Source organism: Pteropus alecto, unplaced genomic scaffold (genome assembly GCF_000325575.1).
Source record: "Pteropus alecto unplaced genomic scaffold, ASM32557v1 scaffold45, whole genome shotgun sequence".
Lineage (NCBI taxonomy): Eukaryota > Metazoa > Chordata > Mammalia > Chiroptera > Pteropodidae > Pteropus > Pteropus alecto.
This window is the reverse complement of record NW_006442491.1, coordinates 33,124,930-33,127,468: the sequence shown is the minus strand read 5'-3', so window position 1 is coordinate 33,127,468 and position 2,539 is coordinate 33,124,930. Positions and strand designations below refer to the sequence as shown.

At 47.6% G+C, this 2,539-nt stretch overlaps 1 protein-coding gene across 1 annotated transcript in view; it reads left to right on the top strand.

Annotated features, from left to right (window-relative positions):
- The first annotated feature begins 2,496 nt into the window (after positions 1-2,496).
- Positions 2,497-2,539, top strand: part of ATP9A (ATPase phospholipid transporting 9A (putative)) — a 109,915-nt gene continuing 109,872 nt past the window's right edge. Inside the window, exon 1 of the mRNA XM_015597142.2 lies at positions 2,497-2,518. Coding sequence (XP_015452628.2) covers positions 2,514-2,518 — 5 coding nt within the window. The 5' untranslated portion in view covers positions 2,497-2,513. The remainder of the gene's footprint in view (positions 2,519-2,539) is intronic.

Sequence of the window (2,539 nt, the reverse complement as noted above, 5' to 3'; positions counted from 1 at the left end):
ATTGCTCTGTGTTTCTTCTTAAATTCATGCTTGCAAAATTCTAGTTCTACTGGGTATTTACCCCAAAGACTTGAAAACTCGTATCCGAAAAGATATTTGCACACCGATGTTCATAGCAACATTATTCACAGTGGCCAGGACATGGAAACAATCTAAGTTGATTGGCTAAAGAAGCTGTGGTACATACATACAATGGAATATGACTCGGCTATAAGAAGAGATGAAATACTGCCCTTTGCAACAACGTACTAAACGAAATAAGCCAGACATAAAAAGTTGAAAAGCACGTGCTATCACTTATATGTGGGATCTAAACCTAAAAGCAACAAATGAACAAGACAGACAAACAGACTCATGGACATGGACAATAGACTAGTGGTTACCAGAGGGGAGCGGGGTGGGAGGAGGTAGATGGGGAAGAATTAATTAAAATAATTTCTTCAATTAAAAAAAAAAACAAAAAACAAAAAAATAGTCTATTAAATTTTTAAAATCATCCTAGAAATTTTTTATCCAGAGACAACCATTGGACGACACGGCGGTGTTCATTCTTTTCATTTGGGTAAAATACTAATAGGAAGAGGAGGAGAAGGAATTGCAATAGCTTAACTTAACGAGTGTTTACCGCTCGGCATACGTTACACCGAGCAAAGTTTACATGTTCTCATTACCGCACTGAATTCTTCTACGACCCTGTAATGATGACCCTTCCAGACCTTTTGTGAAGGCACTCTTTTAATTGCTTTAATGTATGTATGATTAACTCATCTAATCCTTCCAACCATCCAGTGGATCCATTCTACAGTTGAGGAAACTGAGGCCCAGCAGTTTGTAAGTCGTCTCAGGTTTTACAGCCGGGAGGTGGAGGTGAGCTAGGATCCCAGGCGAGGAAGCGGCGATTATTACTCTATATTTTAGAAAATGAAGGCACGGTCCGATGAGGGGAGCCACAGGTGGGCTCCACAAGGGCTACAGGGAGCTTGAAGATATTCGGGAGTTATTAATAGGTGCCTGGAGTGTCATGATAACTGATTCAATTGGTCACAAGAGGCCATTTTTCCAGCCTTCTTGAACATGAAAGACCTGCCCTGGAGCCCAGCTTAGGGCTCCATGTGGCCTTGTGCAGGCCACTCTGAGCTTCTAGTTCCTCACCTGTAAAATGGGTATGATTATTTAGACTTAGCGGGCAAGGCTGTTGGGAGGATTAAGTGTGGAACTCCATGTATGTTTTAGATGCTCGATAAAAACAATAACTCATGGTCATCGACCCCCAGCTGTGTGGGGGACCCCGGGTTAAAGGGTCCCCATCCCCTTGGGCTTTTCCGTTCCCCTGCGTGGTAGTGGAGAAGAGGGGCTGGGCTTGGCGGCTGATCTGAGGTGGGTGGGGTTTAAGAGGGGACAGGTGGTAGAGGGTGGGGCCTACTCTGATGCCATAATTGGGGGGGTTACCATTTCCTCCGCTCAACAAACATGTACTGAGTGCAGATTGTGTGCCGTGCGATGTGCCGAGCACCGTCTAGATGTAAGAGACAAGGCGGAGAGCAGAGCCGGCCAGGTCTGTTAGCCAAAGGATGCTCCCTTCCCTTCAAAGGTGCAAAGCAGCAACTCCTAACGACATGCTTCTTTTCCTGAGGAACTTCATCGGGACATGAGATAAGTCACACTTCTTGGTTTGGGCTCTCCTTCCTTCACACAGGGCCCCAGACACAGATACTTGGTGGCTCCATCTTTATTCATAGCAGTCATTAAAAGCCACCCCCACTCCACAGATGTAACTACTTAAAAGTTTACTTTAGTGGCAGGAGGTTAGTTTATAAGGTATTACATTGAGAGGCTCTTTAATTATGTCTGGATTTTCAACTTCCCTCGCTCTTCCTTTCTTCACCCTATTTGTTTTCTTTCTGTTCTCGAAATTTCATCAGGCCCTTGGAAAGTCAGTGGGCCCTCGACTCTGTGGGGAGAGTGTGAGTGTGCGTGTGAGTGTGGATGGGGGTCTGGGTGAAGGAGCTGGGGTTGTGTAAGATGTTGAACAAGTGTGGTTGAATGTTGACTGAGAAGGCACTTGTGTAAACCCCAGAAGTAGTTGGGGGAGTGTGGGGATGAGAGTGTGCGGGGGTATATGTGTGTGATTACAACTCCCCGGGATCCAGGTGGGGGGGGTGAGCGATGGTGAAGAATGGTGGGTGAGGGAGTCTGGAAAGTGGAGTGTGGCAGGGTGCACCGCTCCCTGTGCGATTGTGACTCCTGGGGGCACACGTGTGTGAGGCCTGAGACACAATGGGGAGTGTGGCAGGGCGTGTGTGTGCAGGTGTGCATGTGTGACTGTAAGCGCCAGTTGTTGGGGAACCAGGTGGGAAGGTGTACGTGCCCAGGTGTGTGTGTGTGTGTGTGTGTGATTGCGAATGTCGGATGTTGGTGGGGGTTGAGCAGGTGAGAATGAGTGTGTGGGGGGCTTGTGTGTGAATGTGCATGTTGGTGCAAGGGTGAGCATGTGAGAGGATGCATGTCGTGTGATGGGGTGAGCACGGCAGGGGCCGAG